The 18936-nt window shown below is 43.9% G+C and overlaps 1 protein-coding gene across 4 annotated transcripts in view; it reads left to right on the top strand.

Moving 5' to 3' along the window:
• Positions 1-17054, top strand: part of NUDT13 (nudix hydrolase 13) — a 134124-nt gene extending 117070 nt beyond the window's left edge. For all 4 annotated transcript variants that reach the window (XM_053691906.1, XM_053691909.1, XM_053691907.1 and 1 more), the window contains 2 exons: positions 15408-15556; positions 16084-17054. In XM_053691906.1, coding sequence (XP_053547881.1) covers positions 15408-15556; positions 16084-16290 — 356 coding nt within the window. In that variant the 3' untranslated portion in view covers positions 16291-17054. The remainder of the gene's footprint in view (positions 1-15407; positions 15557-16083) is intronic.
• The last annotated feature ends 1882 nt before the right edge of the window (positions 17055-18936 follow it).

The following is an 18936-nucleotide window of genomic DNA, read 5'->3' as shown; positions in this document are numbered from 1 at the left end:
AAGTGATGCAGCATAGCTGTAAAAAGCTGACTAGAAAATATCACCTGAACATCTCTATGTAAAAAAGAAAGATATTTTACCTCAAAATTTCCTCAGTAGCCACATCCCATTATAAAGGACTTCTAAGCAGCAAATTATTATGTCTGTCCCGGGACAGCGGAAGGAGCGAGCATTTGTGCACTCTCGTCTTAGTTCCCTATTCAGCTTAAGGGAGTTTACTATGAAATCTCATAAGAGTTAAGTGAAATCTCATGAGATCACAGTAAAAGAGTTCATGACATCAGCACTGCTGATGCTGATTGGCTGCTGTTCATTTCTTCATTTTTGTTTCTTACCTGCAGCTGGGTAGCAGCTGAATTATAGCTTTTTACACAGCACTTACTCTGGTGAGCTGAGGAGATTGTGAGGTAAAATAACTTCCCTTTTTACATAGAGATGCTCAGGTGATATTTTCCTGTCAGCTTTTTACAGTTATACTGCATCAGTTTCAAGTGATTTAGCATATGAGTATTATGTCCCTTTAAACAACTTTCTAATTTACTTTTATCATCAAAGTTGCTTTGTTTTCTTGGTATTCTTAGTTGAAAGCTAAACCTAGGAAGGCTCATATGCTAATTTCTAAGCCCTTGAAGGCCGCCTCTTATCTGAACGCATTTGACAGTTTTCACAGCTAGAGGGCGTTAGTTCATATGTGTCATATAGATAACATTGTGCTCATGCTAAAATGCAAGTCTGTCAAAAGAACTAAGAAAAGGGGGCAGTCTGCAGAGCTTAGATACAAGGTAATTACAGAGGTAAAACGTGTATTAATATAACTGAGATAAGGGGCAGTCTGCAGAGGCTTAGATACAAGGTAATCACAGAGGTAAAAAGTATATTTATATAACTGAGATAAGGGGCAGTCTGCAGAGGCTTAGATACAGGGTAATCACAGAGGTAAAAAGTATATTAATATAACTGAGATAAGGGGCAGTCTGCAGAGACTTAGATACAGGGTAATCACAGAGGTAAAAAGTATTTATTTTTAAAGACACGATAAGTCCACGGATTTCATCCTTACTTTTGGGATTACGCCTCCTGGTCAGCAGGAGGAGGCAAAGAGCACCACACTAGAGCTGTATATATAGCTCCTCCCTTCCCTCCCACTCCAGTCATTCTCTTTGCCTACGTTAGTGATAGGAAGAGGTAAAGTTAGGTGTTAGATTAGATTCTTCAATCAAGAGTTTATTATTTTTAAAGTAGTGCCAGAGAGTGCTGCTTTGTTCTAGGATGTAGCCGTAGTCCATATCAGTCTCTACAGTAGAGCTATTGGTGGCTTTAGAGCAATGGGAACTGGTGGGACATAATTCTCACTGCGCCTCCCATACTGTGATGCTGCCCTTCTTATGATGGCCTAAGCAAGAACTAACTCCGGCCCTATCTTTTTCCACAGGGCTATAGGAGGGAAAGGACCTCTTAAACCTGTTGGAGCTGTCCTGCTGTCGGACAGCATTGAGGTAAGTGCAGTCTTTGTTATTCTGGGGCATATTTCACAATGGACTCAGAGAAGACTCTGCACTTAATCGTTTGTATATATGTTTATTTTTTGGGAACATGGGCTCCTTATGTATAGAGGGCTCCCCCTGCAAGGCAGCATTTTTACAGGCACTGGGCTAAGCTTGGGACTATCGGTTATTTTTATTAGACTTAACCGAGAAGCTGTGTGAGATTTTGACGGCCACGAAGGGCAGGGCTAATTTTCTTGCGCTTCAGTCAGGTATAGAGAAGCCGCGCAGTGTATGTGATCGTCTGTTCCGGAGTTCCGACATCTAACATATCAGGACATCAGGCGTTACGCTAGAACCGCATGGTTGAATAAGCAAGCGGTTGATAGCGTTTCTGAGACTCGACCTAAAAGTTGCTGGAAAGAGCGGTCTGGAGACCGGGTGGCAGGTAGGCGCCTCAGCAGAGCTGTTGAGGCGAAGAGGTGTCAGTTTTTCTTCTGTTATGTGTGATCAGTCCACGGGTCATCATTACTTCTGGGATATAACTCCTCCCCAACAGGAAATGCAAGAGGATTCACCCAGCAGAGCTGCATATAGCTCCTCCCCTCTACGTCAGTCCCAGTCATTCTCTTGCACCCAACGACTAGATAGGATGTGTGAGAGGACTATGGTGATTATACTTAGTTTTTATGACTTCAATCAAAAGTTTGTTATTTTAGAATAGCACCGGAGCGTGTTATTACTTCTCTGGCAGAGTTTGAGGAAGAATCTGTCAGAGTTTTTTACTATGATTTTAACCGGAGTAGTTAAGATCATATTGCTGTTCTCGGCCATCTGAGGGAGGTAAAGGCTTCAGATCAGGGGACAGCGGGCAGATGAATCTGCATTGAGGTATGTAGCAGTTTTTATTTTCTGAATGGAATTGATGAGAAAATCCTGCCATACCGTTAAAATGACATGTATGTATACACTTCAGTATTCTGGGGATGGTATTTCACCGGAACTACTCTGTTAAAGGTCACTAATCCTTTTTAATAACTATTTATCATGTTAAACGTTTTTGCTGGAATGTAGAATCGTTTACATTGCTGAGGTACTGTGTGAATAAATATTTGGGCATTATTTTCCACTTGGCAGTTTTTTTGCTTTAATTGTGACAGTTTCGTTTCTCTTCACTACTGTGTGGGAGAGGGAGGGGCCGTTTTTGGCGCTCTTTGCTACGCATCAAAAAATACCAGTCAGTTACTTTTATATTTCCTGCATGATCCGGTTCATCTCTGATAGATCTCAGGGGTCTTCAAACTTCTTTGAAGGGAGGTAAATTCTCTCAGCAGAGCTGTGAGAATTCTTATAGTGACTGTGAATAAAAACGTTGCTTTGTATTTTTTATGTCAAATTTAATTATTGTTATTTTACTAATGGGAACAAACCTTTGCTAAAAGTTTTGTTGTTTTAAAGTTTGATGCTATAACTGTTTTTCAGTTCATTATTTCAACTGTCATTTAATCGTTAGTACCTCTTTGAGGCACAGTACGTTTTTTGCTAAAAAAGATTATAACCAAGTTGTAAGTTTTTTGCTAGTGTGTTAAACATGTCTGACTCAGAGGAAGATATCTGTGTCATTTGTTCCAATGCCAAGGTGGAGCCCAATAGAAATTTATGTACTAACTGTATTGATGCTACTTTAAATAAAAGTCAATCTGTACAATGTGAACAAATTTCACCAAACAGCGAGGGGAGAGTTATGCCGACTAACTCGCCTCACGCGGCAGTACCTGCATCTCCCGCCCGGGAGGTGCGTGATATTTTGGCGCCTAGTACATCTGGGCGGCCATTACAGATAACATTACAAGATATGGCTACTGTTATGACTGAAGTTTTGTCTAAATTACCAGAACTAAGAGGCAAGCGTGATCACTCTGGGGTGAGAACAGAGTGCGCTGACAATGCTAGGGCCATGTCTGATACTGCGTCACAGCTCGCAGAGCATGAGGACGGAGAGCTTCATTCTGTGGGTGACGGTTCTGATCCAAACAGATTGGACTCAGATATTTCAAATTTTAAATTTAAATTGGAGAACCTCCGTGTATTACTAGGGGAGGTCTTAGCAGCTCTCAACGATTGTAACACCGTTGCAATACCAGAGAAACTGTGTAGGTTGGATAAATACTTTGCGGTACCGGCGAGTACTGACGTTTTTCCTATACCTAAGAGACTAACTGAAATTGTTACTAAGGAGTGGGATAGACCCGGTGTGCCGTTCTCACCCCCTCCAATATTTAGAAAGATGTTTCCAATAGACGCCACCACTCGGGACTTATGGCAAACGGTCCCCAAGGTGGAGGGAGCAGTTTCTACTTTAGCTAAGCGTACCACTATCCCGGTGGAGGATAGCTGTGCTTTCTCAGATCCAATGGATAAAAAATTAGAGGGTTACCTTAAGAAAATGTTTGTTCAACAAGGTTTTATATTACAACCCCTTGCATGTATCGCGCCGATTACGGCTGCGGCAGCATTTTGGATTGAGTCGCTTGAAGAGAACCTTAGTTCATCTACGCTAGACGACATTACGGACAGGCTTAGAGTCCTTAAACTAGCTAATTCCTTCATTTCGGAGGCCGTAGTACATTTAACCAAACTTACGGCTAAGAACTCAGGATTCGCCATACAGGCACGTAGGGCGCTGTGGCTAAAATCCTGGTCAGCTGATGTTACTTCTAAGTCCAAATTACTTAATATACCTTTCAAGGGGCAGTCTTTATTTGGGCCCGGTTTGAAAGAGATTATCGCTGACATTACAGGAGGTAAGGGCCACGCCCTACCTCAAGACAAAGCCAAAGCTAAGGCTAGACAGTCTAATTTTCGTCCCTTTCGGAACTTCAAAACAGGAGCAGCATCAACCTCCACTGCACCAAAACAGGAAGGAGCTGTTGCTCGTTACAGGCAAGGCTGGAAGCCTAACCAGTCCTGGAACAAGAGCAAGCAGGCCAGGAAACCTGCTGCTGCCCCAAAGACAGCATGAACCGAGAGCCCCCGATCCGGGACCGGATCTAGTGGGGGGCAGACTCTCTCTCTTCGCCCAGGCCTGGGCAAGAGATGTTCAGGATCCCTGGGCACTAGAGATCATATCTCAGGGATACCTTCTAGACTTCAAATTATCTCCCCCAAGAGGGAGATTTCATCTGTCAAGGTTGTCAACAAACCAGATAAAGAAAGAAGCGTTTCTACGCTGCGTACAAGATCTGTTAATAATGGGAGTGATCCATCCGGTTCCGCGGTCGGAACAAGGACAAGGGTTCTACTCAAACCTGTTTGTGGTTCCCAAAAAAGAGGGAACTTTCAGGCCAATCTTAGATTTAAAGATTCTAAACAAATTCCTAAGAGTTCCATCGTTCAAAATGGAAACTATTCGGACAATCTTACCCATGATCCAAGAGGGTCAGTACATGACCACAGTGGATTTAAAGGATGCTTACCTTCACATACCGATCCACAAAGATCATCACCGGTATCTAAGGTTTGCCTTCTTAGACAGGCACTACCAGTTTGTAGCTCTTCCATTCGGATTGGCTACGGCTCCAAGAATCTTCACAAAGGTTCTGGGTGCCCTTCTGGCGGTACTAAGACCGCGAGGGATTTCGGTAGCTCCATACCTAGACGACATTCTAATACAAGCTTCAAGCTTTCAAACTGCCAAGTCTCATACAGAGTTAGTTCTGGCATTTCTAAGGTCGCATGGATGGAAAGTGAACGAAAAGAAGAGTTCTCTTTTTCCTCTCACAAGAGTTCCATTCTTGGGGACTCTTATAGATTCTGTAGAAATGAAGATTTACCTGACAGAGGACAGGTTAACAAAGCTTCAAAATGCATGCCGTGTCCTTCATTCCATTCAACACCCGTCAGTAGCTCAATGCATGGAGGTGATCGGCTTAATGGTAGCGGCAATGGACATAGTACCTTTTGCACGCCTACACCTCAGACCTCTGCAATTATGCATGCTAAGTCAGTGGAATGGGGATTACTCAGATTTGTCCCCTACTCTGAATCTGAATCAAGAGACCAGAAATTCTCTTCTATGGTGGCTTCATCGGCCACACCTGTCCAGGGGGATGCCATTCAGCAGGCCAGACTGGACAATTGTAACAACAGACGCCAGCCTACTAGGTTGGGGCGCTGTCTGGAATTCTCTGAAGGCTCAGGGACTATGGAATCAGGAGGAGAGTATCCTTCCAATAAACATTCTGGAATTGAGGGCAGTTCTCAATGCCCTTCTAGCTTGGCCCCAATTAACAACTCGGGGGTTCATCAGGTTTCAGTCGGACAACATCACGACTGTAGCTTACATCAACCATCAGGGAGGGACAAGAAGCTCCCTAGCAATGGTGGAAGTATCAAAGATAATTCGCTGGGCAGAGTCTCGCTCTTGCCACCTGTCAGCAATCCACATCCCGGGAGTGGAGAACTGGGAGGCGGATTTCTTGAGTCGCCAGACTTTTCATCCGGGGGAGTGGGAACTTCATCCGGAGGTCTTTGCCCAAATACTTCGACGTTGGGGCAAACCAGAGATAGATCTCATGGCGTCTCGCCAGAACGCCAAACTTCCTCGCTACGGGTCCAGATCCAGGGATCCGGGAGCGGTTCTGATAGATGCTTTGACAGCACCTTGGAACTTCGGGATGGCTTATGTGTTTCCACCCTTTCCGCTGCTTCCTCGATTGATTGCCAAAATCAAGCAGGAGAGAGCATCAGTGATTCTAATAGCGCCTGCATGGCCACGCAGGACTTGGTATGCAGATCTAGTGGACATGTCATCCTGTCCGCCTTGGTCTCTACCTCTAAGACAGGACCTTCTGATACAGGGTCCATTCAAACATCAAAATCTAACTTCTCTGAAGCTGACTGCTTGGAAATTGAACGTTTGATTTTATCAAAACGTGGTTTTTCTGAGTCGGTTATTGATACCCTGATACAGGCTAGGAAGCCTGTTACCAGAAAGATTTACCATAAAATATGGCGTAAATACCTATACTGGTGCGAATCCAAACATTACTCCTGGAGTAAGGTTAGGATCTCTAGGATATTGTCTTTTCTACAAGAAGGGTTAGAAAAGGGTTTATCAGCTAGTTCATTAAAGGGACAGATTTCAGCTCTGTCCATCTTGTTACACAGGCGTCTGTCAGAAAATCCAGACGTCCAGGCTTTTTGTCAGGCTTTAGCTAGGATCAAGCCTGTGTTTAAAGCTGTTGCTCCGCCATGGAGTTTAAACTTAGTTCTTAACGTTTTACAGGGTGTTCCATTTGAACCCCTTCATTCCATTGATATAAAATTGTTATCTTGGAAAGTTCTGTTTTTAATGGCTATTTCCTCGGCTCGAAGAGTCTCTGAGTTATCAGCCTTACATTGTGATTCTCCTTATCTGATTTTTCACTCAGACAAGGTAGTTCTGCGTACTAAACCTGGGTTCTTACCTAAGGTGGTCACTAACAGGAATATCAATCAAGAGATTGTTGTTCCATCCTTGTGTCCAAATCCTTCTTCAAAGAAGGAACGTCTTCTACACAATCTGGATGTAGTTCGTGCCCTCAAGTTCTACTTGCAGGCAACTAAAGATTTTCGCCAAACTTCTTCCCTGTTTGTCGTTTATTCTGGACAGAGGAGAGGTCAAAAAGCTTCTGCTACCTCTCTCTCTTTTTGGCTTCGTAGCATAATACGTTTAGCCTATGAGACTGCTGGTCAGCAGCCTCCTGAAAGAATTACAGCTCACTCCACTAGAGCTGTGGCTTCCACTTGGGCCTTTAAGAATGAGGCCTCTGTTGAACAGATTTGCAAGGCTGCAACTTGGTCTTCGCTTCATACTTTTTCCAAATTTTACAAATTTGACACTTTTGCTTCTTCGGAGGCTATTTTTGGGAGAAAGGTTCTTCAGGCAGTGGTTCCTTCTATATAATGAGCCTGCCTATCCCTCCCGTCATCCGTGTACTTTTGCTTTGGTATTGGTATCCCAGAAGTAATGATGACCCGTGGACTGATCACACATAACAGAAGAAAACATAATTTATGCTTACCTGATAAATTCCTTTCTTCTGTTGTGTGATCAGTCCACGGCCCGCCCTGTTTTAAGGCAGGTAAATATATTTTAAATTATACTCCAGTCACCACTTCACCCTTGGTTACTCCTTTCTCGTTGATTCTTGGTCGAATGACTGGGACTGACGTAGAGGGGAGGAGCTATATGCAGCTCTGCTGGGTGAATCCTCTTGCATTTCCTGTTGGGGAGGAGTTATATCCCAGAAGTAATGATGACCCGTGGACTGATCACACAACAGAAGAAAGGAATTTATCAGGTAAGCATAAATTATGTTTTTTCTTGCGGGCAAATGAGTTGTTAAAGAATTTACCCAGCTTAGTAAAATAGTTGGTTTTACTATTTAAAGGCACAGTATTCTGGTATTATTTGCACACTCTTGTTTTCCAATACAGTAAGAGAGTGGTGGGTTAAAAATTTAAAGGGCCAGTTTATTTTTTATTTTTTTCTATATCATGGATTTAGAAGATGTCCAGAATGTTACTTGTGCCATGTGTTTGAATGCCAATGTGGAACCTCCTGTTCCTTTTTGTCCCTCATGTGTTGAGAGGGCTCTAAGCTATAGAGAAAAAAAATTTCATGATAAAAAATTGTCTAAGGTGGATGCTTCTCAGGAGTCTAACTATGAGATGCAGAGTATGCCGCAGCTTTCTCCCCAAGCGTCCCAACGCTTAACGCCTGCTCAAACAGTGCCCTGTACTTCTTCTCAAGTTTCTGCTGCAGTTACGTTAAAGGACATAGCTGCAGTTATATCTTCCACACTTTCGTTTCTGATGCTATGGTGGAAATCTCGGACGTACCCTCCCAGGGCTCTGAGTTGGAGGGTATGGAGGTTTTATCGGAAGGTGAAATTTCTGACTCAGGGAGTTCCTTACCTTTGACAGATTCAGAAGTTGTTTCTTTCAGATTTAAACTAGAACACCTCCGCCTGTTACTCAGGGAGGTTTTAGTAACTTTGGATGACTGTGACTCCACAGTAGTGGTCGTTCCTGAGAAATCGAGTAAGTTGGACAAATACTTCGAAGTTCCTTCTTACTCAGATGTTTTTCCAGTTCCCATGGGAAATTCGAGATTATTTCTAAGGAATGGGAGAGACCAGGTATTCCCTTCTCTCCTTCTCCCATTTTTAAGAAGATGTTCCCTATAGCTGACACTGTCAAGGAAACTTGGCAGACGGTTCCTAAGGTGGAGGGGGCTATTTCCACCTTGGCTAAACAAACTACTATTCCTATTGAGGATAGTTGTGCTTTCAAAGACCCTATGGACAAGAAGTTGGAGGGTCTACTTAAATAGATCTATGTTCACCAGGGTTTGCTATTGCAACCGGCTGCGTGCATCGCTACAGTCACTAGTGTGGCGGCTTATTGGTTTGATGCTCTTGCGGAGTCTCCTAAGACTGAGTCTTCTTTAGAAGAAATCCAGGATCGGATTAAAGCTCTGAAATTAGCCAATTTTTTTATAACAGATGCTTCTCTGCAAATTACTAAATTGGCTGCTAAGAGTTCAGGTTTTTCTATCCTAGCCCGCAGAGCCTTATGGTTGAAACCTTGGTCTGCGGACGTATCATCCAAGTCTAAGCTTCTGGCTATTCCTTACAAGGGAAAGACCCTGTTTGGACCTGGCTTGAAGGAAATTAAATCTGACATCACGGGAGGCAAGGGTCATCTCCTCCCTCAGGATAAAAGAACCAAGCAGAAGGGTCGACAAAGTAATTTTCGTTCCTTTCGAAATTTCAAGGGAAACTCCTTTTCTTCCTCTAAACAGGAAGGAAACTATTCGCAATCCAAGTCTACTTGGAGACCCAACCAATCTTGGAACAAGGGTAAACAATCCAAGAAACCTGCTGTTGATTCCAAGTCAGCATGAAGGGTTTGCCCCCGATCCGGGACCGGATCTGGTAGGGGCAGACTTTCCTTCTTCATTCAGGCTTGGGTGCGAGATGTTCAGGATCCCTGGGCTATAGAAATAGTGTCTCAGGGATACAAACTGGAGTTCAGAAATTCTTCCCCCTGAGGAAGATTTCTTCTTTCAAGATTATCTGCAGACCAGATAAAAAGAGAGGCGTTCTTGCATTGTGTTAGAGACCTCTCTTCCATGGGAGTAATTTGTCCCATTTCAACACAGGAACAGGGGCAGGGTTTTTATTCAAATCCGTTTGTAGTTCCCAAAAAGGAGGGAACCTTCAGACCTATCTTAGACCTCAAGAGTCTAAACAAGTTTCTCAGAGTTCCATATTTCAAGATGGAAACTATTTGTACCATTCTTCCATTGATCCAGGAGGGTCAATTCATGACGACAGTGGATCTAAATGATGCATATCTTCATGTTCCTATCCACAGAGATCACAAGAGATCACAAGTTCCTGAGGTTTGCCTTTCTGGACAAACACTTTCAGTTCGTGGCTCTTCCTTTCGGGCTGGCCACGGCACCCAGAATTTTCACAAAGGTTCTGGGGTCTCTGCTGGCATTGCAGTGGCGCCTTATCTGGACGATATTCTAATCCAGGCGTCATCTTGTCAGCAAACAAGGTCCCATACCGACATTGTGCTATCCTTCCTGAGAACTCACGGGTGGAAGGTAAATCTGGAAAAGAGTTCTTTAATCTCGAAGACAAGGGGGCCCTTCTTGGAAACTCTAATCGATTCTATATCCATGAGAATTTTTCTGACAGAGGTCAGAAAATCAAAGATTCTGGATACATGTCGAGCCCTTCAGTCCACTCCTCAGCCGTCAGTGGCTCAGTGCATGGAGGTAATCAGATTGATGGTGGCAGCAATGGACATCATACCGTTTGCTCGGTTTCATCTCAGGCCTCTGCAGTTAAGCACCTTCATGGGTGATTGTGACAACGGACGCCAGCCTTTTAGGATGGGGAGCAGTCTGGGGCTCTTTAAAGGCTCAGGGAGTTTCTCCTTCCCATCAACATCCTAGAGCTGAGAGCGATCTTCAATGCTCTTCGGGCCTAGCCTCAGTTGCCTTCGGCCCAATTCATCAGATTCTAGTCGGACACCATAACGACAGTGGCTTACATCAATCATCAGGGAGGAACAAGGAGTTCCTTAGCGATGACCGAAGTAGCCAAGATAATCCAGTGGGCGGAGGCCCATTCTTGCCATCTGTCAGCGATCCACATCCCAGGGGTGGACAACTGGGAGGTGGATTTTCTGAGCAGGCAGACTTTTCATCCGGGAGATTGGGAACTCCATCCGGAAATATTCTCCAACCTGATTCTTAAATGGGGTCGGCCAGAGTTGGATCTCATGGCATCTTGTCAGAATGCCAAGCTCCCGAGATACGGGTCTAGGTCCAGAGACCCCCAGGCCGAGCTGATAAATGCCTTAGCAGTTCCTTGGTCTTTCAGCCTAGCATATCTATTCCCCCCATTTGCTCTTCTTCCCCGGGTTATTGCTCGAATCAAACAGGAGAAGGCATTGGTGATCCTCATCTCTCCTGTGTGGCCTCGCAGGATTTGGTATGCCGATCTGGTGGACATGTCGTCCCTGTCACCTTGGAAACTTCCATAGAGGAAGGACCTACTCATTCAGGGACCCTTCCTTCACCCAAATCTAGTTTCTCTGAAGCCGATTGCTTGGAGATTGAAAGCTTAATCCTATCCAAGTGAGGTTTCTCTGATTCGGTCATAGATACCTTAATTCAGGCGCGTAAGCCCGTAACTAGGAAGATTTACCATAAGATATAGCGTAAATATCTTTATTGGTGTGAATCCAAGGGCTACTCATGGAGTAAAGTTAGGATTCCCAGGATTTTGTCTTTTCTCCAAGAAGGATTGGAGAAGGGTTTATCAGCGAGTTCCCTAAAGGGTCAGATCTCTGCCTTATCTATTTTGTTACACAAGCGTCTGGCGGATGTCCCAGATATTCAATCTTTTTGTCAGGCTTTGATTAGAATCAGACCTGTGTTTAAACCAATTGCTCCTACAAAGAGTTTGAATTTAGTTCTTAAAGTTCTTCAAGGGGTTCCGTTTGAGCCTATGCATTCCATAGATATTAAGTTGTTATCTTGGAAAGTTTTATTTATTGTTGCCATTTCTTCTGCTTGAAGAGTGTCTGAGCTTTCGGCATTACAATATAATTCACCTTACCTTATTTTTTATTCGGATAAGGTGGTTTTACGTACTAAACTAGATTTTCTTCCTAAGGTTGTTTCAGACAAGAACATTAATCAGGAGATTGTTGTTCCTTCCTTGTGTCCTAATCCTTCTCAGAAGGAAAGACTTCTGCACAATTTGGACGTAGTCCGTGCATTAAAATTTTACTTACAAGCGACTAAGGACTTTCGTCAATCGTCTTCTCTGTTTGTCATTTTTTTTCTGGAAAACGTAAGGGTCAGAAAGCTACGGCTACCTCTCTTTCTTGTTGGCTGAAGAGTATCATCCGTTTTGCATATGAGACTGCTGGACAGCAGCCTCCTGAAAGAGTTACGGCTCATTCCACCAGGTCTGTTGCTTCTTCATGGGCATTCAAAAATGATGCTTCTGTTGAACCGATGTGCAAGGCTGCAACTTGGTCCTCTCTTCACACTTTTCTAAATTTTACAAATTTGATACCTTTGCTTCGGATGAGGCTATTTTTGGGAGAAAGGTTCTTCAAGCAGTGGTGCCTTCTGTTTAGGTTCCCTGTCTTGTCCCTCCCTTATCATCCGTGTACTCTAGCTTTGATATTGTATCCCACAAGTAAGGATGAAATCCATGGACTCATTGTGTCTTTAAAAAGAAAAGGAAATTTATGCTTACCTGATAAATTTGTTTCTTTTTAGACACGATGAGTCCACGGCCCGCCCTGTTCTATGAGACAGGTTATTAATTTTTGTAAACTTCACCTTGGCTTTTCCTTTCTCTTCCTAATTTCGGTCGAATGACTGGAGTGGGAGGGAATTGAGGAGCTATATAACAGCTCTGCTGTGTTGCTCTTTGCCTCCTCCTGCTGACCAGGAGGCGTAATCCCACAAGTAAGGATGAAATCCATGGACTCATCGTGTCTAAAAAGAAACAAATTTATCAGGTAAGCATAAATTTCCTTATTAATATAACTGAGATAAGGGGCAGTCTGCAGAGGGTTAGATACAATGTAATCACAGAGGTAAAAAGTATATTAATATAACTGAGATAAGGGGCAGTCTGCAGAGGGTTAGATACAATGTAATCACAGAGGTAAAAAGTATATTAATATAACTGAGATAAGGGGCAGTCTGCAGAGGGTTAGATACAGGGTAATCACAGAGGTAAAAAGTATATTAATATAACTGAGATAAGGGGCAGTCTGCAGAGGCTTAGACACAAGGTAATCACAGAGGTAAAAAGTATATTAATATAACAGTGTCAGTTATGCAAAACTGGGGAATGGGTAATAAAGGGATTGTCTATCTTTTTAAACAATAACATTTTTTGGTGTTTACTATCCATTTAAGCAACTTTATAATTTACTCCTATTATCAATTTGTCTTTGTTCTTGATGTCTTTATTTGAAAAATCAGGTATGTAAGCATAGGAGCCAGTCCATTTTTGGTTCAAAACATGGGTAGCACTTTCTGATTGGTGTCTAAATGTAGCTACCAATCAGCAAGCGCTACCCAGGTTCTGAACCAAAAATGGGCCAGCTCCTATGCTTTCATTCTTGCTTTTTCAAATAAAGATACCAAAAGAACGAAGAAAAAAATGATATTAGGAGTAAATTAGACAGTTGTTTAAAATTGCTGCTCTATCTGAATCATGAAAGTTTAATTTTGACTAGACTATCGCTTTAAGCGCTTTGTTACAAAAGGTCTGCATACACACTAAATGTTTATATATGCACAGTATATATCAGTAATTAAGTGCTGTGTTACAAAAGGTCTGCATACACAATAAATCTTTATATATGCACAGTATATATCAGTAATTAAGTGCCGTATTACAAAAGGTCTGCATACACAATAAATCTTTATATATGCACAGTATATATCAGTAATTATATGTCACATTACAAAAGGTCTGCATACACAATAAATCTTTATATATGCACAGTATATATCAGTAATTAAGTGCCGTATTACAAAAGGTCTGCATACACAATAAATCTTTATATATGCACAGTATATATCAGTAATTAAGTGCCGTGTTACAAAAGGTCTGCATACACAATAAATCTTTATATATGCACAGTATATATCAGTAATTAAGTGCCGTGTTACAAAAGGTCTGCATACACAAAAAATCTTTATATATGCACAGTATATTTCAGTAATTAAGTGCCACATTACAAAAGGTCTGCACACACAATACATATTTATATATGCACAGTATATATCAGTAATTAAGTGCCACATTACATAAGGTCTGCACACACAATACATATTTATATATGCACAGTATATATCAGTAATTAAGTGCCACATTACAAAAGGTCTGCACACACAATAAATGTTTATATATGCACAGTATATATCAGTAATTAAGTGCCGTATTACAAAAGGTCTGCATACACAATAAATCTTTATATATGCACAGTATATATCAGTAATTAAGTGCCACATTACAAAAGGTCTGCACACACAATACATATTTATATATGCACAGTATATATCAGTAATTAAAGGGACACTAAACCCTAAAAAAATTGTACCTGCAATCGCAATTTCAATATATTATCATTTATTTTGTAATTTACATGTGGTTTAAAAGAAGTACCATTTATGTGAAATCCTATTCCGAAAATTGAACTATTTCCAAACCCACCTCTGGCTATACATTTCCATAGTCCAATCCTAACTGATAACTCAGGTTATCATAATGGCGGAGTATAGCCACAATGCGCAATATTGTCATAAAAGTCACTCACCAGCAGGCCCACTGTAACTGGGGTAGCACGTAGGTGATATGCACATGCGCAAATCTATGGATCGCTATATGCATGCGACTGATATCCCCGGTTATAATGGCGGAGTATAGCCGCAATGCGCATGTGCGATATCGCCATAATCGTCACTCACCAGCAGGCCCGCTGTAATTGGGGTAGCACGTAGGTGATATGCGCATGCGCAAATCTATGAATTGCAATACGCGTGCGCATGGTGATGAAATAGTCACTTAATTATATGCAAAAGATCGAGATCGGATTGGAAATGGTTTTTGATAGTTCATGGCCCATTTTAGAGGGTTGTCTTGAACAACGTCATCTGAGAAAATGAAAAATTAATTTTATATGGCAGAGAAACATTGTTGAAATATAAAAGTACGTTATTTATAAAATATGCATATTTGGTAATTTAAATTTGAGGTCACGGTCTAGACAAAAAAAGAAAGTTTTGGAATCCTTTAAGTGCCTTATTAAAAAAGGTCTGCACACACAATACATATTTATATATGCACAGTATATATCAGTAATTAAGTACCGTATTACAAAAGGTCTGCACACACAATACATATTTATATATGCACAGTGCATATCTGAAGTTACGCTCCATATTGCAAAAGATCTGTGCATACAAAAAATGTTTATAAAATTTTGAAATGTAAATAATTTGCAGGGTTTTGCTGTTTCACAGTAGCTCAGGTATAAACCTGTTGGCTAGTCTCTTGACTTTGTTTATCTGGTTTCCTTTGCTGTGGCCAATAAGAAGCCAGATGTAAATGAGTTTTTGCTCTGCTCTAAGCAATCACTAAGCAGCATGCAATGGGGTTTGAATATACTCCAGCTGCTTTGGAAAAGGCAAAATAATTGTTGCACATACAATAGATTTTTTACTTAAACATTTCTAGTTTACTGTGCCAGAGAGGGGTGTAGTGCATTGCTTCACGGTCAGGATGTGCACATACCAGGCTGATGTGCTGTTGTTTTCAGGGGAGACACTGGAGGAGACAGTTCGTAGAGAAGTAGCAGAGGAAGTCGGCCTTGAGGTGGACTCTCTGCGATATTCAGGATCACAGCACTGGCCGTTCCCAAATAGCTCCCTGATGGTCGCCTGCCACGCGGCTGTGATGCGGGACGAGGTGAGTGCATTGTACACAGGGTGCCCTGTCTGCCCCTTACAGATTTACCAGTTAATGTATCAGTGCTGTAGAATACAAGTGTTACTGCCCCATATCTGTGTGTGTATATATATACATGTATACGTTTCCTGACAGCTGATGAGATGGGTCATTTTGTTTGCTGCTTGTTGTGCGTTTGACCTACTTACGTGCGTTCCAGTGTCAGGACCCTCAGAACATCTAACAACACACACAGTATAAGCTGCCACTCAGTACTTGAGCTTTATTTACGCAACCTAATCTTTTATGGGTTGAGGGCTGGAGCAGGGAGCTCTGGGATCTATATATTTATAGTTCTACTATTCACTCAGCCTCCTATTCTCAGACATTAACAATGTGTTATCTTGAATAACCACTGTGGTCAGGGGGTGGGGACAATGTCAGATGCATCACTAGCTGAAGTGTTTATCTCTGGCTGTATTTCTTTACGTTCATTTGTCTGTAGTCCATGAAACAAACACATTGTGATGGTTACATTCCCTTTACAGATCAACGTGAACTCAGTAGAGCTGGAAGCTGCTCGGTGGTTCACCCTAGAAGAGGTGGAAGAGGCTTTACAGAGAGATCACAGGGCAATTAATAAATCAGATGGAACTATACCTGTGTGGGTGCCACCAAAGTGGGCGATAGCTCACCACCTGATCCGGGAGTGGGTGCAGGAGCAGAGGGCGTCTCTGTCAGGAGCAACTACCTAGGAACAGTGACCGTGCTATGTGGCATTGTACATTTACACCTCACTGTGCATCTTGTATTTATACACACAGGTTGTGATGCACTACTCAGTGTCACAGGGCTCTTGCGCAGTTGTCACATTTATACCTGCGTGATGGTGCTAAAAGTAACGTGGTGCGATTATTTTATAGTTTTACTTCTGTACAAAACAGGTTGGTGAGACATTTGGCCTCTTACGCACACGGAGACCAATTTGTAATCATGACCGACCTTTCTGACCCACAACCTGGGATGTCCCTCTGAGGACTGCCTGAGCCCCACATGGTCAAGTAGTAATGAAAGTGATAATTCATTTCATATGCCTGGCTAAAAAATTTTTTTATTATTAATTCATGATCTTAGACTTTATCTTGAATGTAATCATATGTAATATATGTATCTGTATAGAGCATGAGCATATATTGATAATTTGTTATTCTCGAGGGACACGAATGCTGCATTTTGCTCAGGGCTTAGGCGTTTGGCTTTTTCGGAACTGGATTTGTTAGAAAAGTACAACACACTAATATCTGTACAAATCCGGATATTCATCGGCTGCTCTTCTTTCTTAATAAATTCAGTATTGGAAAGAGCCAAATGCCTCAGACCTCAGCTATATTTGGCATTAGTTTTCCTCACAAATAATTAATGCTGAATATATGCACATACCTCATGTTATACTGACTGCTGTGAATGGATTTGATCTGTTACCATAATGTGTAGAAATAAAAATTGACAGCACATCCTCTTCCATGCAGCAATAGGCCGTTCTATCGCTGCATTAATGGCCGACGCACACACACCCAGCAGGGGCCGCTCTATCGCTGCATTAATGGCCGGCGCACACACACCCAGCAGGGGCCGTTCTATCGCTGCATTAATGGCCGGCGCACACACACCCAGCAGGGGCCGTTCTATCGCTGCATTAATGGCCGGCGCACACACACCCAGCAGGGGCCGTTCTATCGCTGCATTAATGGCCGGCGCACACACACCCAGCAGGGGCCGCTCTATCGCTGCATTAATGGCCGGCGCACACACACCCAGCAGGGGCCGTTCTATCGCTGCATTAATGGCCGGCGCACACACACCCAGCAGGGGCCGCTCTATCGCTGCATTAATGGCTGGCGCACACACACCCAGCAGGGGCCGCTCTATCGCTGCATTAATGGCCGGCGCACACACACCCAGCAGGGGCCGCTCTATCGCTGCATTAATGGCCGGCGCACACACACCCAGCAGGGGCCGCTCTATAGCTGCATTAATGGCCGGCGCACACACACCCAGCAGGGGCCGCTCTATAGCTGCATTAATGGCCGGCGCACACACACCCAGCAGGGGCCGCTCTATAGCTGCATTAATGGCCGGCGCACACACACCCAGCAGGGGCCGCTCTATCGCTGCATTAATGGCAGGCGCACACACACCCAGCAGGGGCCGTTCTATCGCTGCATTAATGGCCGGCGCACACACACCCAGCAGGGGCCGCTCTATCGCTGCATTAATGGCCGGCGCACACACACCCAGCAGGGGCCGCTCTATCGCTGCATTAATGGCCGGCGCACACACACCCAGCAGGGGCCGTTCTATCGCTGCATTAATGGCCGGCGCACACACACCCAGCAGGGGCCGCTCTATAGCTGCATTAATGGCCGGCGCACACACACCCAGCAGGGGCCGCTCTATCGCTGCATTAATGGCCGGCGCACACACACCCAGCAGGGGCCGCTCTATAGCTGCATTAATGGCCGGCGCACACACACCCAGCAGGGGCCGTTCTATCGCTGCATTAATGGCCGGCGCACACACACCCAGCAGGGGCCGCTCTATAACTGCATTAATGGCCGGCGCACACACACCCAGCAGGGGCCGCTCTATCGCTGCATTAATGGCCGGCGCACACACACCCAGCAGGGGCCGCTCTATCGCTGCATTAATGGTAGGCGCACACACACCCAGCAGGGGCCGTTCTATCGCTGCATTAATGGCCGGCGCACACACACCCAGCAGGGGCCGTTCTATCGCTGCATTAATGGCCGGCGCACACACACCCAGCAGGGGCCGCTCTATCGCTGCATTAATGGCCGGCGCACACACACCCAGCAGGGGCCGCTCTATAGCTGCATTAATGGCCGGCGCACACACACCCAGCAGGGGCCGCTCTATCGCTGCATTAATGGCCGGCGCACACACACCCAGCAGGGGCCGCTCTATAGCTGCATTAATAGCTGGCACACACACCCAGCAAGGTCCTTTCTATAGCTGCATTAATAGCTGGCACACACACCCAGCAAGGGCCTTTCTATAGCTGCATTAATGGCCCGCACACACACCCGGCAAGGGCCTTTCTATAGCTGCATTAATGGCCCGCACACACACCCGGCAAGGGCCTTTCTATCGCTGCATTAATAGCTGGCACACACACCCAGCAAGGGCCTTTCTATCGCTGCATTGATGGCCGGCACACACACCCAGCAAGGGCCTTTCTATCGCTGCATTGATGGCCGGCACACACACCCAGCAAGGGCCTTTCTATCGCTGCATTAATAGCCGGCACACACACCCAGCAAGGGCCTTTCTATCGCTGCATTGATGGCCGGCACACACACCCAGCAAGGGCCTTTCTATCG

The sequence above is a fragment of the Bombina bombina genome, chromosome 9 (assembly GCF_027579735.1).
Source record: "Bombina bombina isolate aBomBom1 chromosome 9, aBomBom1.pri, whole genome shotgun sequence".
In the NCBI taxonomy this organism is placed as follows: Eukaryota; Metazoa; Chordata; class Amphibia; order Anura; family Bombinatoridae; genus Bombina; species Bombina bombina.
This window is presented reverse-complemented; position numbering and strand designations above follow the sequence as displayed.